The sequence below is a fragment of the Ascaphus truei genome, chromosome 2, assembly GCF_040206685.1.
Source record: "Ascaphus truei isolate aAscTru1 chromosome 2, aAscTru1.hap1, whole genome shotgun sequence".
In the NCBI taxonomy this organism is placed as follows: Eukaryota; Metazoa; Chordata; class Amphibia; order Anura; family Ascaphidae; genus Ascaphus; species Ascaphus truei.
In genome coordinates this window covers 99,693,870-99,716,789 of record NC_134484.1, presented here as the reverse complement: position 1 = coordinate 99,716,789, position 22,920 = coordinate 99,693,870, and the positions used below count along the sequence as shown (strand labels likewise).

Sequence of the window (22,920 nt, the reverse complement as noted above, 5' to 3'; positions counted from 1 at the left end):
GACGTCATTTGATGCCGCGACGCCATGGCAGCGAGACGCCAAGTGACATCACGTTGGTGACATCTGCGGCGTTATTTGATGCTGAGATTTTAAAGGATAAGGAGGGCTGAAGCAAGGAGGTGGCCACCATGTAAGTGCCTTTCCATCAGGCCTGAAAGTCCGAGAGCTCGTAAAATGTAAATGGGGCGGACAATTTTGCTGCCCCAAAATGTTGCCACCCCAGGCCTAATGGGAAATCCATCACTTAATGTACAGGAAGGCCCCGCTTCTCGGCGATCCGCTGATACGGCAGAAGCGAGAAGCTGGCTGCCATGTCTGCGCATGTGCAGAATGGGGAAGTCAGGGGTCGCGCATGCGCAGAATGGGTGGTTGGCGAGGGTGCGCATGGGCAGAACGAAGGTTGCGAGCGCCATATGGAGGTTGCACATGCGCAGAGGGGGGGGGAGTTGCAGGTTTGCGCATGTGCACATTCTAAATATGAGCCGGTTACGCTTTCCGGCGATTTTTGCTTTGCGTCGGGCCCATAGAACGGAAACCCGCCGCATGCCCGGGGCCCTGCTGTATCTGATCTCAGACTCGCTATTACAGAGGGTTGGGGTTCTTACAATGTATCTAGACATAGATGCACTATTAGAGAGGGTTGTATGTACATCTACATCAGTGTTTTTCAACTGAAGTTCCCAGGAACCCTTGAGTTCCCCAGACCATCCCTAAAGGGTTCCCAGCAAAATTCAGGTCATTTGAAAATTGTACCAAATACAGAAGAATTTACAATACATCTAATCTCAGACGTGCTATTACAGAGGGTATGGGTTCCTTACAATGCATCTGATATCAGACGCGCTATTAGAGAGGGTTGGGGTTCCTTACAATGCATCTAAACATAGATGTGCTATTAGAGAGGGTTGGGGTTGCTTACAATGCATCTGAACTTAGATGCGCTATTAGAGAGGATTGGGGTTCCTTACAATGCATCTGATCTCTGACATGGTATTAGAGAGGGCTGGGGTTCTTTACAATGTATCTGATCTCCGACGCACTATAAGAGAGGGATTACAATGCATCTTATCTCACACGTGCTATTAGAGAGGGTTGGGTTCTTTACAATGTATCTGACCTCAGACACGCTATTAGAGAGGGATGGGTTCCTTACAATGCATTTGATCTCAGATGCGCTATTAGAGAGGGTTGGGGTTCCTTACAATGCATCTAAACATATGTAGCCAGGTCTCTCGTAGGTGTCAGCCCCCCCCTCACCTTGAGTGCGATCGCGGGTACCGCCGAGTCCCAGGGCGGCCCCGCGAGCCGATCGCAGGGGTGAGGGCTGTCAGGTCCCGGCTCGGGGGTTTCCGGGGACGCGTGCGGCCGGTTGCCAAGGCCGCACGCGCGTCACGGGGATCCCGGCGCTCTCGGAGCCGGGCAGATAGGGCGCCGCCATTGCCCCTTAGTTCGCGCATGCGCAGTGGTCGCGCATGCGCAGGGAGAGCCCCAGAGACAGGACAAAGTCGCGCGAGAGCAGGGAAGGCCCAGGGGAGGTTAGGGCAGCCCGAGATAGCTGGCGCAGGAGAGGTAAGAGAAAGCCCGCGAAGCCCTAGCCTACCAGGGAAGGCTCTGAGCAGGGACTACAGATCCCATGAGCCTCTGTATGCCCCATGTGACACTAGGGAGCCAATAGGGCTTAGGAAGTCCAGGCAGGCAAAGAGATACTTTTCGCGCGCTGAGGCCACGTTAGGCAGTCAGAGACGGAGCAGCCCAGGGAAGGAGGTAGGGTACAGGAGTCTCGGACTCCCTGTACTAGGCCAGCACCCCCAGGGTCTGAGGTAGCTAAGTACCCTCTGAGAGAGAGTGTTGCCAGGGACTGCTCTAGAGAGAGGGACCCTGTCACTCAGGTTAGTCAGTTGGAGCAGGGGAGCTGTGAGGGAAGGAAGGGTGCGGGGAGCGCGTGCAGCTCCTGCGGCCCTATAGGTACCCACACCCCAGGTAGGCCCCAACCCCCCACTAGGGTAGTGGGTAATTGCTGAGGGAGGCCCAAGATAGGGACGCTGCCCTTAGTGTTAGAGTGCTGCCTTGTCAGAGTCACGGCTGTCAGTGCTGTGAGGTCTGACAGGCAGGCACCTTGTTGCGCAGCACGTTGGCTGCCAGCCCCAGTGAGCTACAGCTTGCTGCTGTAGGCACTGGGACGCATTAGGTATTAGTGAGGCTGAGGGAACTTAGAGAGTTAGGGGAGTGGGACAGGTCATTAACCCCTGTAGGCCACTAGGAGTTTCCCCAAAGCCAATAAAGGTTGCTGTGCTATAGGGACGGCCTATAGTGTAGCGTGTGCCACTTAGATAGATAGGGACACAGCGGCTGCTGCTGTTCCTATGAAGCGGTTCGGACCCACGTTGGGGTCCGCAGAGACTATTCCAGAGTGGGACCGCCCTGGCGGTCCACGTGCCCGGAGTTCGGTTGGAGGATCAGAAGGAGGCATCGCCCGACTGATCCTTTGTGAAGTATTGCTGACCCGAGCACCGGAGTGCTCGGCAGGTATCTACAATACATAAGTGCACCACTGGGCCCTTAGCTTAAATAGTGACTGCGCAGTCACCCATTGACTCTCTCTGCAAGAGTGCAGGACATTGGGTGGGGTTCTTTGGACACTGGGTGGGATCACCTGGTGTTGGGGAAGCGTCCTGCGAGACGTCGCGGTTAGTGTCTCCTCGTGAGAGGGACACAGGTCATTATGAATGTGATGAGTTGTTATGCATGTTAGTAAAGTCATTAGTTAATCTACATGCTGTCTATGTAATTATTGTGTTGTCCTGCGAGGAACCACTCTCCCTCTGGTGGGAGCCATCGCAGGTGGAGGCGCTGCATCGTTGTAAGTGAACACCCCTAGTATAGTTGCCCCAGGATCCCCGTGGCGGAAGCTCAGCCCTCCTGCGAGCCAACAGGTAATGCACCATACCTAGAGTAACACTATATGTTTCCTGCACCCCCACACTACATCTGCGATTGGGGGGGGGGGGGGGAAACCCGTTACACATAGATGCACTATTAGAGAGGGTTGTATGTACATCAACATCAGTGTTTTTCAACTGGAGTTCCTAGGAACCCTTGAGTTCCCCAGACATCCCTAAAGGGTTCCCGGCAATATTCAGGTAATTTGAAAATTGTACCAAATACAGAAGAATTTACAATGCATCTGATCTCAGACGCAATATTAGAGAGGGTTGGGGTTCCTTACAATGCATCTGATGTCAGACGCGCTCTTAGAGAGGGTTGGGGTTCCTTACAATGCATCTGATCTCAGACGCACTATTAGAGAGGTTTGGGGTTCCTTACAATGCATCTGATCTCAGACGGGCTATTAGAGAGGGTTGGGGTTCCTTACAATGCATTTGATCTCAGAAGCGCTATTAAAGAGGGTTGGGGTTCTGCAGCATTTCACAATATAATAATAGATTTCCTTAACCAAAAAAAGGAGAGGGTTGAGGTTCCTTACAATGCATTTGATCTCAGACGCACTATTAGAGAGGGTTGGGGTTCCTTACAATGCATCTGATCTCAGACGCGCTATTAGAGAGGGTTGGGGATCCTTACAATGCATCGGATCTCAGACGCGCTATTAGAGAGGGTTGGGGTTCCTTACAATGAATCTTATCTCAGACGCCCTATTAGAGAGGGTTGGGGTTCCTTACAATGCATCTGATCTCAGACGCGCTATTAGGGAGGGTTGGGAATCCTTACAATGCATGTCATCTCATACTCGCTATTAGAGAGGGTTGGGGTTCCTTACAATGCTTCTTATCTCAGACGCGCTATTACAGAGGGTCGGGTTTCCGCAAAATTTCACAATATAATTATAGTGTAACTTAAACAAAAAAAAAATGTTGAACACCACTGACAGATTGTAAGCTCTATTGGGCAGGGATTTCCTTTTCTACTGTCTGATTTTGTTTGTTGCACTTATTGCATTATAATAATTCCCTGTATTGCAGTGTCTCATAAGTGTGTCTTTTTAGAAGCAGCCTTTGGTTGTGTATTACCTTACTTACCTACAGATAAAGCCAACGGGTAGAGAGAGGGAGGTAATGCACAAGCCAATCAGCAAGAAGTGCTCAATTGACAATACTGTGCTGTCTGGGAGCACCCAATCAGGGATTGCTTAACTTAGAAGGACTGCGTTACAGCTCAAGTTGTCCAGCAAGGAATCATTGCTGGGGCTTTTCCTGCTCTCAGGCACCCGGGAGAGCAGGAGCTGTTGTTCTTGTAACCAAGCAATACAATAAGAGACAGGGAGGCGGGGAGAGGAGGGTTCAGTCGTTTACCTTACACACACACACACCATGCACTCTTCCTTCCTCTACATCCTCATTGCAACTCTTCTTTCACAAAGGATTGAAACAATGAATCATTAGTTCATGTGATTTTTATTGCAAAAAAAATAGCATTTCCCCCCATACACTTGGTGACAGCATTTTCCATGTGTGAAGTTTGAGAGCCACTCCTCTGCAGTGCTGTATCCAACGGAGGTGGCTAGGCGTGTGTGGTAGAGGGATCCTGTGAGTGTGGTGCTCGGGAGGAGATCGGGCTAGGTTGGAGGTCCTAAGTGATGGCGTCTCGTCAGCAAACCAGGATCCAGGTTTACCTGGAAATGAACAAGATCGGACCTCTGTTTGAGGTGAGGCTGGTGGTGTATGATGTGCATATACAAGGCAGTGATCATTTTTAAAGTTGTATTGTGAGCAGCCCCTGAGAACCATGTACACTCATCCAAGGAGATATGTGCAAGTGTCTGGTAAAATAATAGCACATGGCAGGGGTGTTATACTGCACATGCAGTAGATCGATATTAACATGTTTAATGCATGCTACAGGGGGGGTGGGGGGGGTATTTCCTTTTACTTCCTGCATATTACTGGGGTTGGTATTATATTGATACAGGGATTGATGTGTGTGTATATATAGTAGTGAGGATTGGACAAGAAGTGCCATCAAATAAATGTAAAGCTATAGGGGATTGTGGAAAGAACAACTGACAGTTGGATAAAAATGCTCATTTTATTGGTTGGCCACTTTGCTATTGAAATGTAGTTTTTTCTGCCCATTTCTTGATATATTGGCAAAGCGTTTTAATATGTGCAAACTGTGCTTCAAGGCAGAGCTAATGAATGTACAGTGTGAGCTGGAGGCGGAAAATGCAACAAATCCGTAAGTGTGCACAGTGCCATCTAATATGCTAATTTCCGGGGCTTTCTAGCATTTGAATGATATGATTTTATTTGTGATCATTAAAATGCAACCTGGGCATGAAGTCTGCATGCTGTCAGCATCCCCGCTAAGGGGAATGAGGCTTTTCATGGATTCTGGTTTGTAAATATTAACTGGATGCTCCAGCGGGGGAGCAGATTTCGGTTTAGTGTCAGCAAGGGCTACTGTGTGCATGAAAATGCTGACTCCAAAGCGTCCTGTTTGTTGCCATAGCGAGAGGGAGCTTCGCCCAGGTGAGCTGATTTCAGGAGTGAGGGCAGCGCTCCTAGTGGCAGCGGGAGGGCAGTACAGTGTCCTGTCTACTGTGTACAGTACCATTCCCCTGCACTGATGGGAAGATACTGTAATGCAGAATTCAGTTTGGCATTTGTATTCAGATCACTATGATAAAATAAGCTACTTTTATATTAAAATAAGGCTTGCAGAAGCATCGCAATCATAGATTTGCAAAGGAAAAAACGTGACTAATTCCCCCAGACTCACAAGGGCTCATGTATCAAACTTTTGCTTCAGATTTTCACCTGTTAAATAAACTAGAACTTATTCCATTGTCTTTCCGATGTGGAAATCTGTTGTACTGTCGTTTCTCTTCTGCTGGAAAATTGGTACTTTAACGACACCCATAGAGTTATTAGCATTACAAATGGAAGATAGGACAATGCCATTGAAATAGAATTGTTGATATCAAATAGCCACATTTAACTTATATACGTCTTCAGACAACTGTGATGATAAACCTCCTAACCAGCACATTCCTTTACAATATTTCATTTTCATTACTTAAAGGAGCAGTACGAATTGTGGACCCTTCTACAGTATGTTGTAATATAAAGCACATTTCCAAATGGCCAGAGAGTGGAGACACAAACACATTATTAAGCTTTTACCAAAATATTGTGTGCAGATTTTGACTACTCTAATTGTATTTTCTTTAAGAAGAAGGGACTGTGATAATCTTCAAGTATACTGTATACAAGTACTTTGTATCATATGTATTGTTTTGTGATCATATAAGGTTTTGTGGTGGATGAATTGACACATTTCCATCCCATCAATGTGTAATATTAGCAAAGCTTCTTTAATTTACAGTATACCCAGCCAAATTCCTGCCTTTATAAATCAAGAAAGCAAAATTATTCATAATATCAATCTGATTAAGACATTTTAATAATAGAGGTGTAGAAATGATAGGGACGTGTATATGCTACTATGAATACAGATTTAAAAATATATATTTTCCAGTAAAAATGCATGTACAGTATTAATAGTTTAATGAAAAGCATAAGTTGAAGCTCGCAAAGACATTTCATGATAGGAAATTCCTCAGCAATGTCATTTCAGATGCACCATGGTCGTAAAAAGCTGCACACAGTATTTAATGCCTGATGTATTTTCTAGATGGATGTCTTATCATAACAAGCAATCTTTTTAATTCTGGTTCCTTTTCAGTAATATTTTAGAAGGCATTAATGAAGCAACATCTAGGACGGAATCCTGCATACACATTTTGGTGCTTTAGTCTGAATGTCAGTCTCCAGAAGGGAGAAAATACAATTATATAAATATTAAGCCGTTGAAGAGCACACGTATAGATCAGTGGTTACCAGCCTTTTTTTGGTTAAGCAACCCTATAATTATGTTGTAAAATTCTGTGGAACCTCAACCCTCTCTAATAGCGCGTCTGTGATCAGATGCATTGTAAGGAACCCCAACCCTCTCTAATAGCGCGTCTGAGATAAGGTGCATTGTAAATTATTTTGTATTTGGTACCATTTTCAAATGACTTGATAACCTTTTAGGGATGTCGGAGGAACCCAAGGAACCCTGTTGAAAAACAATGGTCTAGAGTGCTAAAGTATTTATTTCCAAAATGACAGAGTGATTGCATGTAGTTGAGCATGAAACTTACAAACGTGTATAAAACCAACACCTTAACCACTAAATAGTGTTTCATCAGCAATTAAACTAATGCTCATGGTTGAAAATACTGTTGGAATATAATACTTTAGAGCACTCCTTATTTTTAAGATAATACTTGCAATTCTTCTGCATCGAATCTCCAACAAATACCTGAGATGTGTGTGCATACATAAGATATAATCAATACAGAAAGGAGCGGGCACCTCGAATTTACTCAATAAGGTATATTTATTATCACACTATAAATCAACATTTCAGTTTTCCTGTAGCCCTTCTTAAGAATATGGCTTTAATATAAATAAACATAAAGCAGCACTATTATAAGGCTAAAATCTATTCAGAATAAAGTTTCAGTGATACGATAACAACCTGGTTAATACTGCACATTCAATATTACAAGAACCTCAAGCTACTTCACTCTAGTATTGATACACAATGTACATACAGTGTCGTGAACCCCTTAGAATTTTCACATATTTAAAACATCAAATGTTATTAGATCTTAATCTAAGTCCTATAATAGATAAGTAACATGATCAAACAAATGACGCAACAACATGATACCTTTTCAACATTTATTTATCAACAAATGATTCAACATTCAATATCCATGTGTGAAAAAGTATGTGAACCTTAAGATTCAAAACCTGGTGGCACCCCCTTCAGCATCCATGACTTCAACCAAGCGTTTCCTGTAATTGCTTGTCAGTCTCTCACATCGGTTTGTATGGAATTTTGGTCCATTCCTCCTTACAGAACTGCTTAAACTCAGTGACATTTGAGGGCTTCCTTGCATGGATAGCTCACTTCATGTCCTGCCACAATATTGCGATGCTGTTTAGGTCCGGACTTTGACTTGGCCATTCTAAAAACATGGAATTTCTTCTTCTGCAGCTATTGTTTTGTAGATCTGCTTGTATGGTTAGGATCATTGTCTTGCTACATGACCCACTTTTGTTTCAACTCACATGTCAGGATGGCCTGACATTCCCATCTAGAATCTTCTGATACAATGCAGAATTCATGGTTGTATCAATGATGGCAAGCTGTCCATGTCTTGAGGCAGCAAAGCAGCCCCAAAGCATCACACTTCCACCACCATGCTTATCAGTTGGGATGAGGTTCTTCTCTTTGAACGCAGTGTTTGGTTTTCGCCAAACATAACATTTCTCATTGAGGCCAAAATGTTCTACCTTTGACTTGTCTGTTCAGAGAACATTGTTCCAGAAGTCTTGTGGATCATTTATGTGCTCTTTGGTGAACAGATGGGGAGCAATGTTCTTTTTAGAGAGCATTGGTTTCCTCCTGGCTATCCTTCCATGTTCACCATTCTTGTTCATTTTTTTCTGATAGTTGAGTCATGAACACTAGCTCACATTAGCCAAGGTGAGTGCAGATCCTTGGATGTTACTCTGGGGTTCTTTGTGACTTCTTGGATGATTTGCCGATTTGTTCAAGAGATATTGATAGGACAACTGCTCATGGGTAGAGTGACTGTGGGCTTGAACTTTGTCCATTTGTAGACTATCTGTCTGACAGTGAGTTGGTGGCGCACCAAATCTTTAGAAATGGTTTTGTAACCCATTCTAGACTGATGAGCATCAATAACTTCTTTCTTTTGTGAGCTCTTCAGAGATTTTTTTTTTATTGTGTCATGATTTGTTTCCACATACAGTACCTGTATGGTGAAGACCAAACTCACAATGTTTCTGTTCTTTATATAGGGTGGGGCCTCCCAAACTCACCCCTGAAGATCTACCTAATTATTTAATAATCTGAATCTAATTATCCCCTTTAATTTAGCTGATAAGACCAGGGTTTCACTTACTTTTGCACACACCCTGACTCTTAATTACTCATTGTTTGTCTAATTCATAAATCATTTTCTTTCAAAATACATGAAAATGATTAATATAAATCCTATTGGATATTTAAGAAAAGACTGGTTTTGATTGAAGAAGGTTATCATGGAAAAACTATGGCATTTCTGTAAATTATCATTGGGGTTCACAATCTTTTTCTCGCCACTGGATGCTTTTTTCTTGAATCAGTGAGTAGCATATGTATGCAAACAATGTTATATCCAAATATTGTAGTTATAAAACTCCCAATGAAACAGGTAATTTGCTTGTAGCTGGCAGTAGAGCAGCATAACCATAATTATCCAGGTACTTTTCTTCTTAGTAATAACTTTAAGTTGCAAACCCCTGACTATTAATGCAGGTCCTCTATTCATATATCTGACCTAGCAGGGTAATTCATGTTGATTTAATAGAGGCAAAATGGTTTTAAAAATGTCATTTTGCCAACTTGGTGAATGGGAAAGAATTGCATGCTGTGAAATTAGTCAATCAGCGTTCAAGGTTAATCCTTAAGTACTCACTGGGCTATTTGTCAAAGTATCTCTCCTAAAATACTGATGCTTTATTAGTGCAAAATAATAGCATCACAGGAAAACTATTACATTTATTGTTTTTTCTTCTTTGCTAATTCTGTGTTTTGATTTGCAGCATGTAGACCACATACATTATGCCCACATGCTACCTGTGCTTGTATATCAACTCCAATCTGTTACCTTCTTCAGTCTGCTCTTTACAGACATCATGCCTGAGTTTGGAAATCATTGACTATATATTGTATCATGTGTAGCTTGGCTGAAACTTGCTCTGTCAAACCCAATTAAGCATTTCATTTAAATCCAGTTGTCTTTTGTATAATTAGGGACTCCTTGAAGTATTTACTAGAAGAGAATAATAGTTCATGTGCTCAGTGGTCTGGTTATCTGATAAACGTCAATGTTTACATACATTGACAGAGGATATTGAACTACAATTGGGAGAAAGATACAGTATTTCTCTAAGGTCACACAAATGTGTGCAGAAATCTGTCCAACCCTTTAAGGTCAATGAAATAGCACTGGCTGTCTAAGGGGTGTACAACACATTACAAGCTTTCTCAGTGCATTCCTGTAGTACATGCCGAGCACTCACATTTTCAGTGAAACTTCTTTGTCTTTTGTCAGTGTTTAGCTACAGAAATTGTATTTGTGATGGTGATTTTTTTTACATTTTTTACATCAAAACATAATTTCAGTGACAAAACGTAAAGAAGTTTGATTAATAACGTGCGTGCTCGGCACACATCCCGTTTTAGCTATTTGCACTTCTATATATCTGTGGGTCTGTGTGTTTCTCTGCGTGTGTGTGTGTCTATATTTGCAAAGTGGGAGGGGGGTGCAAGTGTTGCACCTGCGAAAAAATGCGTGCTAAGCTGGTTTCTGCGCATCCTCGCTGAGCTGCTGGCTACTGCGAATGTGTGCCGAGCCGACGTTCTACTGTGCATGTGCGCCGAGCCGACAGCTACTGCGCATGTGCGGTGAGCCAATAGCTACTGCGCTTATCCGCCGAGCCGACGGCTACTGCGCATGTGACCCGAGCCGACGGCTACTGCACACATACCCCGAGCCGATGGCTACTGCGCATGCGTGCAGCTGCTGCTGTGCATGCGCTGGCTATGGCTAGAACTTGTGCGCATGTGTTGAGAGGGACGGATCTCTCTGTAAATTTCCGGCTCTGCACATGTGCCGGCACCACCACTCTCCTCCTCCTGTGTGCATTCGCCGGCCTCAGTGCTTGTGCTGGTTGCTGTGGACGACCAAACTGGTGGTGAGGTAAGTGTTCTGAGGGCCGCTTCTGCGCATGCGCGACCCGCTGGCCTCATCTGCCAGCACAGACGTCACTTCCATAACCTACTTCCATCTCCTAGAAAACTGATTTGGTCCCAACAAAGAAGTTTCACTTCAATAATAGACTCCTACTGTAACTATTAATAATTGAATTTCATTTTATAGCCCTGTCAAAAAAATGGTGCTTTATATAGGTATTTTCAGACAACGATTCCCTGTCCTACAGAAGGTACAATCTAATTCTGTAGCCTAGGGCACAGAGTGATTAAGTGTGATTCCCAAAATCAGGACAGCTGACACTGGGATTCAAACATGTTCACTTACTTCAAAGGCAGTGACAGTACCACTCTGCAGTGACCGTATCACTGAGATACTTCTTCAGCTTCTATTCTTGTTATCAAAGTTAGAATGCTGGCAGTATTTACTTTCGTAGAGATGCGTTCCCTAAATACTCTCATACAGTATATGGAAAATGGCAGATGTGGGTATAAAAGCTTACATAGAGGTAATAAATTATAAATTCGGAATGTCCTATGTATTTTGAATCAGACAAAAGTGTGATGATGCCAGTTGGGGCACTATTGCATGGAAAGTCCCATTGAGGTCACAGTTTCTGTAGAAAAGTGTCCCGATTGGCACTATTGCACTTTAACCCTCAAAGACTTTAATATTTATCATTTTTTTTCATCTGACATAGGTATTGTATTGTATTGTATGTCTTTATTTATATAGCGCCATTAATGTACATAGCGCTTCACAGCAGTAATACATGTGGTAATCAAATAAATAACAGATAATATAAATAACAGATCATGGGAATAAGTGCTTTAGACATTAAGGAAGAGGAGTCCCTGCTCCGAGGAGCTTACAGTCTAATTGGTAGGTAGGGAAAACGTACAGAGACAGTAGGAGGGAGTTCTGGTAAGTGCGTCTGCAGGGGGCCAAGCTTTATCGTTAATCGGTACACAATTACATACCGCCCATGTAAACTCAGAACTCAAACCCACCACATCATTTACTGTATATTGTGTCAAAAAGAGTGCTACTAGAATTGTGACATGTATACAACAAAAGACAAAAATGCCAGGTGCTAAATCTAACTTGACATAATATATAGTAAAAATTCTTATCTGAATATCTTCTTATAAAAAATGGTAATTTAGTTCAATTCTTTGGCTACAGTATTTTAAGCCTGCAGCCACTTCATGGTATGGCCCATCTGTAGGTCCTAACACTGCTGCACCTGCAAAAGCCCTCATAAGATTGAACTAAATGACCCGTGCTTATAAACAGATACGCATTTAACTATAAAATGTTAAGTTAGATGTAGCACTGGGCCTTTTTGTATTTTGTTGTACAGTATATCTGTGCACTTGTATATCTTGCCTGACATACTATGTAGATTATCTTAATTAGATGTATTGTTTTTCTTACTTTAAGACATTTCTGTTCTGTGCAGCACCTGATTGTGGTATAAAACTAGTACAATTACCTTTTCAGCCATATGCTCTGACAGCACATTTGTATTGACAGGGACATATGTTTTTTGACTAACTGCTCAATATGCCAACATAATACAATAAGACCCAAGGGGGTCCCAAAAGAATCCTACGATAAGCACTCCCTGTGGATATAAGTGGTGACCATACAAGTCCTAAAGGTATAAATAACCTTGATCACTATTAGTGATTATGGGTAAGAGACTTCACTAATACACAACCTCCTATATAGATTATGTAGGATACGGACGAAAAATAATAAAGTTTTATTTATACCAATGTTTAAAAATGCAAGAAATATATACATAAGTAATCCTACATGATCTATATAGGAGGTTGTGTATTAGTAAAGTCAATAACCCATAATCATTAATAGTGATCAAGGTTATTTATACCTTTTGGACATATGGTCACCACTTTGATATCCACAGTGAGTGCTTATCGTAGGATTCTTTTGGACCCCCTTGGGTCTTATTGTATTATTGCTAATATCTCCTACTTGCACCCTGAATTTAACCCTTTAATTTTTAATCAACTAACTGTTTTAGGTTGAGTGGCATAGGTCATCACTTTGGTTGTTCAATATGCCAATATACTTACTTTTAATACAATGCATGTCATTTTTACTTTTTCATAATATAAATGTAAGATCTAGACAGGCTTGGACTATCCCATTGGGTACCCACAAAGATACAGTAACCAAGCTTGTCAAGTCATAGAATTTGATGGCAGATAAGCACTTGGCCCACATATACTTCCCAGTTTGCTATCTTTTGTAAGACTCCAGTTATAGTGCCAATAATCCTGTATTCTGCCTTTGGGTTTTTATGACCCAAGTGTATGATATTGCACATGTTGGCATTAAATTGTAGTTGCCACGCTTTATTATTGCTCTAATACATTTGAAATCATTAATCATTTTGTTTACTTCCTGTAGTTAAGCTGAAAAGAGCCCTGTAGCTGAGATCAATTAGGAATCCACACAGTGCATTTTAGGCTGTAACAAACCCTTTGTTGGTTTATTTATCCACATTCACAACAAGGTATTGGTCACACTGTCCCTTTAAGGCAAAACACAAACCATAAAAGAAAAACCTACTGCCCGTTAGGGAGGCTAGCTACACAGGAATGACAGTTGCTGACCAACTGGGTAGTTAGGCTATTTCCAGTTTTAAACATATCACATACAGTATGTCTGGAAAAATATAAGTGTCTTTATCTTAGTATCTAGCAAGAGTCCCAGCTGTCTCCAGGCACTCCTTGGTTGTTGTAGGCTTGTCTGTGATGCAGGGTTTTGAAGACGCCTGGGTCCCTGCAGGCTGTAGCTTGGTTAGTTGATTGGTTGGTTGGTGCTGGGTGACCTTCATCTCTTGCTGGTGCAGGAACAACTGACAGGCAGTGACTTCCTGCCTCTGTAAACACTGCTCAATCAGGAGTTTATTTAAAACACAATAGCAGGCCGGACAGCCAGGTTGTGGTCTCCTTATTCTTGCAGAGGGAGTGAGTTAACTCCTTTACTCCCTCACATGTGCCTATGAAGTGTCAACATTATTGCAGATCTTTTAGTCATCTTCAAAAAGGCATGCTTTCCTTTCTAGACCATTTGTAATGTCACTAATTCTTCTGGGGTGAAGTGACGTCATTCCTCTGACGGTCACGTGGGCGAGACGGAGAAGGCAGGCGAATGAGTTACTGGAACTCTGCTATGTGGAACGAGCACTGTGTTAAGGTCATATGGTCTTTTAAAAGCGGGATCCCAGCCTTCCAGGTTGATCTCTCATGTCATTGTGCATTCATCCTATAATTATCATTGCACCTATTTCTGCCTTATACTTGCCAGTGTGTAGCCAATTGGGGGCATCATAGTACCTATATTACGCTTCGTACCACTGTTGATTCATGGTTGTACTACCTCTAATACCATTAGGATACACTGGCATTTGACCGGTACGTTGCCCCACTGTATTGGGTTTGTGTGGTGGGTACCCTCCTTTTCCCCCTATTTTTGATTGTCAGTACTTTCTGAGCTATGTAACAACAATAGTTTACAATCATATGCTTTACTGCCAAATAGGTTTTGTTTACTTCCTATGTGTGAGCATACATTTAACCCACTAAAGGGTTTGCCTACTTTTGGCTCCCTTATCAATATTGTGGGTCACTGTACCCGTGACACCACACTGTTTATATGTTGTGCATATACATACCTATTTACCTCCGTCCTGTCGCTGGGGATTATAACCAACACTGTATATATTTTTATCACGTTTATCGTCGTATTTTACAGTTAATAAAGGTTTATTATTTTTTGATCAGTGTATAGTGGTCTCGTGGAACCTGATGGTGGTCTATCCCCATTAGAGGGTTTTTGTATCAGTCACTATACTGCTGCTTTATATTTGCTACATCTATTGACATAATGTGAGTGCCGCGATAAGGGGCTTTAGTGACCCCTTGTGGTCACTATCTCTAGTGTTTCATAACTAATGTCACTAATAAAGATATTAAAGCGCACTGGTCCCAAATTGAGATCATGAGATACTCCACTGGTCATCTTTCCCTCCTCTGAATGTGACCCTTATGCCACTTGCATTGTGTTCTGTAGGTCCCTTCAGAGAGGACTGTGGTTTACTGTATTTTTTTAAAATTATTATCTTTTATTTAATAGTGCCAACATATTCAGCAGCGTATTATAGGGGATGGCACAAGAACAAAATATAAAATATATTTAGTTTAGAACACAATGGAACAATAGCTAATGAGGTTCCTCCTCAGGGCATCTTAACATCAAAATATTTGGATGAGCACATAAATCTGGGCCGACCAACACTTCTACTGCAAACATCCATTTTTAAACACCTAGAACTTTTTATGCACATGTTGGACTGGGCTGAAAATGGAAAATTGTGGTAAGAGTCCATTTGTTGTGTCAGATTTGTAGAAAAAAATGTAAAAGGCCATTTTTGCCAAAGTTTAGACTGTTCTTTTATTTATACAACAGATGAAATTGTTGAATATGTTCAACTTTACTAGCTTCCATGAAAATGTGCGGTTTTGGATTATTTTAAAGATTAAGGGGCTTATTGTACATTAGTCAAAGAGGCCAATTTCAGCTGGCATTCCCCTCTGAAGTCAGTGGGGAATTTTGTCCGAAAACAGCTCTATTGCCCACTTTGGCTGACACACGGTAGGATAAACCATTAACGCCCAGATCTACTGTACAAAAGGGTGCTAGGATTTAGCACACCTTCACACCCGTTCATATGAATGGAAGTAAAGGCTTGCTAAGGCTTAGTACACATTTGTGGATCTGGGCTAAATGTTTGTTTTTCTCATTTCTAAATATTAAATATTACATTTACATGTATTTCAATATGTATTTTTATTTAATAGGCATATTTTCTAAAATATAAAAATTGTGAATATATTTGAACTGCTTGATTTGTTTGAATTGAATGTATTCTAAATTAAAAATAAAAGTTTAGCTCAAACATAATTTTATACAAATTGGTGTTTAGGAACAGACAAGACAAATAGAAGCTAAGCGACGATTTTGTGAAGAAATGTCACTTTCACCTCTTTGAAAAGAAAATATATCAGCTCAACAAAAAAAAAACCACCTGTCATTCGTACACTGATAGGGTTCCTCTGCTTTTACCTATGGCCATCAAGCTATGTCTTTGCTAAATAGTGAGCATGTCTGGTGGTTTTCACAACCATGTGCCAGATGATTATGTGAAACCATGTTCTTCTTGCTTTATTTCCATATTGTCATGTGTTGCTGTGTTCTGTTATTAGTATACAAAGTACTATACACCTTCCTTATCTCAACCATTCAATTAGTAAAAGAACCTGCTTCAGCTATGAAAATCCCATGAACTAGCCACAGTATGCAGACTTTTTTTTCCTATATGCTTCCCTTTGTGTCCTTTGTGTGTCTCTTCCATATACTTGCTCCTTTTTCAAACACCTCCCAACCCTACTTTAAAAGCTACTTATAGGCTCCATAGCTCCACTCCATTACAACGTCGAAAGCTTTCCTACATTTGTCAACAGTACATTGAGTTGACGCTTGAGACCATTTTTTTAATCGTACTGTATAAAGTCACAGAATGAGCGGTTTAATACACATGCCCTCACAAGATCTTATATAGTCCAATTCGACTTCCTATTATTTTCTCAACTGGTCGAGAAGATGTTGAAATAAGACATTATATCTGCGAGGAAGCAAATAGTTTAGTGTACATATGTAGCCCTGGTAAGAAATGGGGCTATAGTTCTATCCTCCTCCTGTGTGTAAACTCTGCTAAGGGCAGATTGCCAGGAGTTGTCATGTGTTTTCCCTGCTTATGACACTGGGCTGTGTAAGTGAAGGGAGGTCACGTGACCCTGTGTCCAATCAAGAGACACAGGGGCGGTGCCTACTGGAGGCTTCATAGAGCAATGTCACGTCCTATTTAGTTGGCTGTGAGTTCTGTCTGAGTGAGTTAGTGTTAGGAGTGAGCAGCTGATGAGTAGAGCTGCTATAGCTATAGTTAGTGAGGTAGACCAAATACCTCTCATCCTGCTTAGGGGGTGAGGGAAGAGCTAGCCCCACTCTGGATGCCCTTTGGTCCAGAGTGGTGGCAGGGACCATCACAAGGGAGAACAGTAGTGGACTGTGCATCACTGTACCTGTCGGCTGCTGCTGCTGCCCAAGAGAATAAAGAGACTGCTGCTTTAAAGATAATCCTTGTATGAGACTGGAATCTCTCTATCCCTGGGAGGGGGATTTCTGTGGTAGGGATTCCACGCCGCATCCCTGGGTCTTACTACAGATGGAGGCGCTGCACCATTGAACGATAACGAAGGCATTCACCCCAGTAACCTGTTCCTGTTGTCCCCCATGTCATCGCGGGAGACTCAGGCCCTCCTGTTACCAGCAGGTATGCACCACACAGAGACATCTAGCCAGACCCCAGAACACCTTAGGGGACCTGATCTGAGATTGGGGGAGTATGGGCTATACATACAAAAGGCAATATTATATTAGCTTATTATCTTGCAGAATGTAATGGTTTTGTGAGGCAGTCTCTCTTCAGCAATGATAGTAACTGCCTTGCTTTTAATTTCATGTGAAATAGACACTATTTTATTTTGGTGCAATCCTTTTACGTAAAGTTCCTTCACACATATAGGTGTTATTTTTCATGTTACATAGTATTCTCAGCTGTTTCACTTTTATTAATGTGTGAGGATGTTTTGCACTAGTAACACAAGACTTGCTGGAGCAGCATTCTCTTTTGGTTGACAAAAAAACAATTAAAAAGATGCATAGATCCTGCAGATTGTGTCGGTTTCACAAATATACAGCAGTAAACAAGATTCATACTGTCGTGTAGCACGTTTGATGCAGGGTTGTTTTTAGGGACTAAATGAGATTTCATTTTTCATACAGAAAGCAACAGATTTCCACACGTCATATCCAAGAACATCTTGTCCATTTTTTTTATTACTGATTACTGTTCAGCATCCTATCTACAAGTATTCCTCCTGTGCTGATGAGATTGGAATAGGCCAGTAGGTAATAGGTAATGATAGTGATGGGGCAATATTGTAATTTCCTTGTTATGAAGGAGATCTGTGGAATACATTTTACATGAATATACAGCTACAGATACATTTTCTACTCCCATGCCATTGTTTCTGTGAAATAAGAGAGCACAAGCTCTCAAACAGTTTTGCAATGTCTAGTTGTGACTGACAGGAAATCCCACAGAGAACCTCCCGTTGAGTGCATTCTCCTTGAGTGAAATGACTGATTGCAGAAACTTGATTCGAGATTGTTATTCTTTATAGGGTAACTTGTAGGTTACATGATCAGTTTGTATTTTAAATCCTGGTACATTTCACATTCCTGTCTGTGTGTTGCTTTGAAGTGCGTCTACAGTATGTTGTATTCACTTTGTGACTGAATAGAAAGACAAAACAAAGCTACACTATAAGATGAGCATGCAAATAAGGGGTTCATGTTTTATTGACGGTTTATTATGGAAAGGAAATGGTGGAAAACTCGAAATGTTTACAGTATGAAAAATAACAACGCTTATTACATCACATTTCTGATTGTGAAGGTTTTCCTTTGACTATCTACTGTAAAACCACAAATTATTTTGATAGAATTGTTTTCCATTTCATAGTAAAGTGACCGAACTGTGAGTAAATGCTGCATGCTTCAACAAAAATGTCTTAGTATTGTTCTTATGATAAATAAGTATATTTACTGAAGAGTAAACTGAACATACATCAGTGAGCCTCAACAAAGAAAGTACTTTTAAAAATGAAGCAGAATGAATTAATACGGGAGCATGACAATGTCATTTCACATTACATTTATACATAAACATCTCTAATGGGGATGTTGAAATATATCCATAGAAAGGTAGCTATCGCTTTTGTGTATGTAGGTGATGGCTGGCCATTACATATAAGAGGAGACAATATTTTCTACTTCAGGCTATACTTTTATAGAAATAAATAATGTATTTAATACCTACATATGGTACTGTACATGCACATGTAGCCCGTATCAATAGTCATAGTAACAACGCACGAGATCACATTGCAACTCGGAATGTCAAAGATTTTACACAGGAATTAGTGGATGTGTTGACGTAGTTAAATGTCATACAGTATACTGTATACTGACTATATATTACACCGGTCATGCCCATGGAATGGGCTATATTTCTGTACTATTTATGTAATAGGAATCTTTTAGCTTTTGATTTCAATGGGAAAGTTGTAATGTTTTCTTTCATAGCTTTAACAACCTGCTGCTGCTGAGTGGTAATGTGGGATTGGTTGGTGGAGATCTGATGCTATTGTTGCGTTTGGAATCTTGTTGCTATTGGTTTTGTTATGCTCCTGATGCTGCTTTCATTCTCTTCTCTCTGCAAGTTGTGTTTTGGCTTTCATTGGTCCAGCACATCCTGCATTTTTTATTGATTTTATGTCTACCAATTCAGAACATACCATTTCTGCAGATTCTGCCATATGTCCTATATACTTCAGTGTTATCATATTTATTTTGCTTATTCTTTTTACACACTTCTCACTACTTTTTTGCTATGGCTTACAAATGTAGTTCCATTACGTGATTAGATTAGAGTAATACATTGTTATGACATTTTATTAACTTTATTAATTTATTAACTTCGTAGAAGATTCAGATATACAGATACAGCTGCAATGTAAGCACACTACTACCGGTATCAGGTGTGTGTGTGTGTGTGTATGTTTATATATGGTTAATATGTCATGGTTGCATTAAAGATTTGTGGAAGTGATCCCTCACCAAGCTATTGGATTTATTTGTGCTTCTTGTTTTATAAATGTGGGTCTTGAAATCTTTTTTTAGTCTCGTCCTATAATGTCCACAGGGTATTAACTGTATCATAATGTCCCATAATGGAGATCAAATTATTGCAAGCATGTTTGTGATAAATTCACCTTCATCAGAAGTTTCATCACCAAAATGTCAGCATGATTGAATAAATTAAATTAACGTTTAATATCAAAATTATTGTTGTCTCGTATACCACAGTCTGGCTGGACAAATTGGAAACTATTATTTCCTTTAATCTATATGTGCAAGTTTAGTGAATTGTTATAATTTTATGGGTTGGTAAAGATTTATTATCTAGCAAAAGGAAATGTAATTGAATGTATTTGTTTTATAATTATTGTTGTTGATTTGTTTTCCTTATTGGATTTGAATGCTATATTCAGAGTGGCACAATACATATTTTCTTTACTTTATCAATGTTCGTAACTTCTAACTATTATTTATTCAGATATCCATTTATAATTTTGGGTTTTTTACTATTATCAAATGATGTTTTACATGCCTATTCTTTACAGATGGCTGCAATGCATTTCTACGTGTTAAAAGCTATAACGTGTTCCTGTTGATTTAAGATAAGGAATAGATTGGCTCTACCAATCAATGGGGCAATTCACAAAACTCTGATAAGGGATATTAGAACTGGGCTGACGGTAACTGCTGCTCAAGTCATTGGCAGTTACCGCTGATTGTGCTCTGATATCCCTTATCAGAGTTAAGTGAATCCCTTACACAAATGCTGATGTGTTCTGGTTGCACGGTTTTGTTTCCTTCTTTACCAAGCTGTCAACAAATCTGCTTATATTTTGCACTCGTTTTGAATCAGCTCCAATTGTAATTTTAGATTAGATTCACTAAGATCTGATAAGGGATCTGGCAGCTCGATCACTCGTTAGCTGCTATTGACTTGCGTGGCAGTTATCGCGGGATCGATCTGCGACACCCCTTATCAAAGCTTAGTGAAACTCGCTGTTAGAGGAAAAGTTGTAAAAGTGAAAAAGAGGAGGGTACTTGGCAAAAGCCATGGAGACGTGTGGAATATTGATACAGCTCAACCCCGTTATAACGCGATCCGTTACAACGCGAATCCGCTTATAACGCGATGCAAGCGTGCCTCCCAATTTTTGTATTTACAACATAATAATTGGTATCTTAATACTTTATTGTACAATGCATGCAATTGCACATTATTTCTAACGCGATCCGCTTATAGCGCGATGTGATTCTTAGGATCCCAAGCACAGCGTTAAAGGGGTTTGAGCTGTACTGATAGACAGCCTTATATAATGCACTAATTACAGATCAATACAACATGTACTTCTGTTTTTGTCAAAATATATAGAGAAATGTATTGTAATTAGACTTTGATTATTTGTTTAGTCATCACTATAGCTTATAATATGTTTTTAATAAATGATTAGTATGGGATATTTTACAACTAATATCAAATTGGAATTTGCTCTAACAATTCCAATGTGCTTCTAGAGACAGTACAGTAATTATGCTGCTGCCCTGTGAGGAATACTCAATATCATTTTCTCATGTGGCTCAGCATCCAGCTTCCATTACCATGTTTATTACAGCATTGCCTGGCATAGACAGTTAATTAAAGATTGCCTGTTGCATGCCTGAATGTCAAATTCAGCTCACTGGGACTAACTTGAAAATACACTCACGTTCACACACCAAAAACCAAAAATACATTAGTAAAGCACAGCTACAGGTTTGCATTACAAAATCCTGGGATCTTGTTTTTTTGTATGCTGAATGAATAGTCCTGTATTAAAATAGTTACAGCTTTTCTAACTATTTTATTTACTAAAAGATAGCTTAGTATATTGCAGTGTTTCAGCCTGGTATGCAGTCGTGATCTAATGTATCAAATGTTAATCATTTCTTACATGAAACCATTATTTTAAGTAGATTGACACAAGGGCCGCCAACAGGGGAGCACAATAGGGCCAGTTGTTCTGGGCCCGGTGATGAACGGGACAAGGCTGACCCCAGAATATCAGGGATTGCAGTGGGCCTCACCGAATACCCCCCTATTCGGTCAATGCTCAGACCCGGCCCCTTCCTTCGCTCAACACATTGGTCCTGCCAGTCAGTACCAGGACCCCTCCTCCCTCCCACTCAACTCAGGTAAATGACTAGTCCCGGACCCTCGTTATCCTCTTGATTGACCAGATTGACACAATGTATGTTTGTAAATTCTTGATGAAAATACCTTTTTAAACTGGAATGAAAAATGATAACATTTTCTTTTGAAGCCAATGTGAAAATCAATAGCAAGAATTATTATTTTAGTCCATACTGTCTAAATGTTAAAGTATTTAACAGTTATACTGCACTGTAGATCAAGGTGGGACAAATAGGTTTGCCAGATGTATCCTGGTTAAAAAAGAAAACCTTGGTTGCTAATGTTTCTCATACAGTACATTACAGCTGTGGTGATCAATGCAATCTGAGCTTCTCTACAAGTAGTCTTCAATGTTCAGTCCGCAGACCTGGGTTCTTGCTGTGCTGCAACTGTGAACACAGAATAAGATCAGAGGACTGTACTGTGTAGAGACGATAGAGCACTCCCGGCAGGTATTAGCTGGAGCTTGACTGCAGCAGGACACGTGTGAGGCAGAGGCTTCTATCTATAGAAATATATGCCATCTATAACAGCCATAATATCAAGAGAATGTACTGTAGTAGATTCAGGATTATGCTTGAAATGAATTTAGCAAATGTATGCGTATAGGGTCACATATTAGGCATTGATAACTAAAGAACATTTAATGTATTTATGCTAGAATCGCCATTATATTAGATTGGGGCGGGTCCAATCTAATTACTTGGCTTTAGTTACTCTTTAGCTAATCAAAAAGCAGGAAGCTTGTAAAAGTGTAGTACAATTTGAGCAATGGTTAATTGCATCCACATTGCACTACTAACAATGACTCCTAGATTCAGTGTCCGGAGCTAGTTCCTTAATTAAAGAATTGCTTCGAGACATATTTTGACTCAATGAGGTTAGTGATTTATATTGATACAAACAATATGATGTGATGAAACTGTCATTCTAATACAATATTGTTGAAAACTTCAGTGTAAAAATATAGTAAGATCTTACACTTTAGTAGTGTTTTAATATTTGGCGTGATGGAGAAATGTTGGTTTAATGGATACTT

At 40.7% G+C, this 22,920-nt stretch overlaps 1 protein-coding gene across 3 annotated transcripts in view; it reads left to right on the top strand.

Annotated features, from left to right (window-relative positions):
- Window positions 1-4,209: 4,209 nt before the first annotated feature.
- C2H8orf34 (chromosome 2 C8orf34 homolog) overlaps window positions 4,210-22,920 on the top strand; it is a 464,168-nt gene continuing 445,457 nt past the window's right edge. For all 3 annotated transcript variants that reach the window (XM_075583770.1, XM_075583769.1, XM_075583766.1), the window contains exon 1: window positions 4,210-4,663. In XM_075583770.1, the coding sequence (XP_075439885.1) occupies window positions 4,595-4,663 (69 nt within the window). In that variant the 5' untranslated portion in view covers window positions 4,210-4,594. The remainder of the gene's footprint in view (window positions 4,664-22,920) is intronic.